The sequence below is a fragment of the Monopterus albus genome, unplaced genomic scaffold (genome assembly GCF_001952655.1).
Source record: "Monopterus albus unplaced genomic scaffold, M_albus_1.0 scaffold4217.1, whole genome shotgun sequence".
NCBI classification, from domain to species: Eukaryota; Metazoa; Chordata; class Actinopteri; order Synbranchiformes; family Synbranchidae; genus Monopterus; species Monopterus albus.
In genome coordinates, this window is record NW_018132084.1 from 1 (window position 1) to 935 (window position 935).

The 935-nt window shown below is 44.1% G+C and overlaps 1 protein-coding gene across 1 annotated transcript; it reads left to right on the top strand.

Moving 5' to 3' along the window:
* Positions 1-341: 341 nt before the first annotated feature.
* Positions 342-932, top strand: LOC109954185 (phosphoglucomutase-1-like; the record flags this gene model as incomplete). The annotated part of the gene is made up of 3 exons (XM_020589584.1): positions 342-496; positions 587-702; positions 795-932. Coding segments are annotated over 3 exons (409 nt in total), but the record flags the coding sequence as incomplete, so codon positions are not given.
* Between the last annotated feature and the right edge of the window lie 3 nt (positions 933-935).

The following is a 935-nucleotide window of genomic DNA, read 5'->3' on the forward strand; positions in this document are numbered from 1 at the left end:
TTTGACTTTGACACAGCCTTTACTGAGGACAGTGAATGGTTTTAGTTAGTTGTTTTGTTTTAGCTTTTCCTCTGACAGGTTTCATAACTTTCGTGAAAAGACCAAACCAAATTTTAGTATCTAACTAAATTGGTAGTGTGAAAAAAATGTGCTGAAAACATTAAGCCACACTTTGTCACCTCTCTGTTTCACTCAAAAATCATAATGAGATGTTTTGTTTGAGATCAGCATCTGTAGGGATTCAGCAACTCTACAGCTCAGGATACTAATTCTTAAATGTCACAAAACGTGTTACTTGTGACTGTTGGCCTGATGGTGCTGTGTATTTGCTCCCTCTTCAGGACCGTAACATGGTGCTGGGTAAACATGGCTTCTTCGTGAACCCTTCAGACTCGGTGGCTGTCATTGCTGCCAACGTTACCAGCATCCCTTACTTCCAGAAGACTGGAGTCAAAGGACTGGCTCGCAGTATGCCCACCAGTGGAGCCCTGGACAAGTAATCTAAAATTCTTGAGTAAATAGAAAAACAACGCATCAGTTACAGATCATTCTTATGTGGTTTATTGTGTGTGTTGCTTTGTTTCAGTGTGGCGAAAGCTCTGAAGATGCCGCTATACGAGTCTCCAACTGGCTGGAAGTTCTTTGGGAATCTTATGGATGCTGGCAAACTCTCAGTGTGTGGAGAGGAGAGCTTTGGCACTGGTGAATATGTAATCAGAAACATTAAGAGAAAGCGGTGCCCCTGACTTACTTGCTCACTCATCCCCTGTCCTCTCCCTCTGCTAACCAACCAGGCTCAGATCATATCCGTGAGAAGGATGGCCTCTGGGCAGTGCTTGCATGGTTGTCAATCTTAGCCACCAGGAAACAAAGTGTGGAAGAGATCATGAAGGACCACTGGCAGAAGTTTGGCAGGAACTTCTTCACCAGGTCAG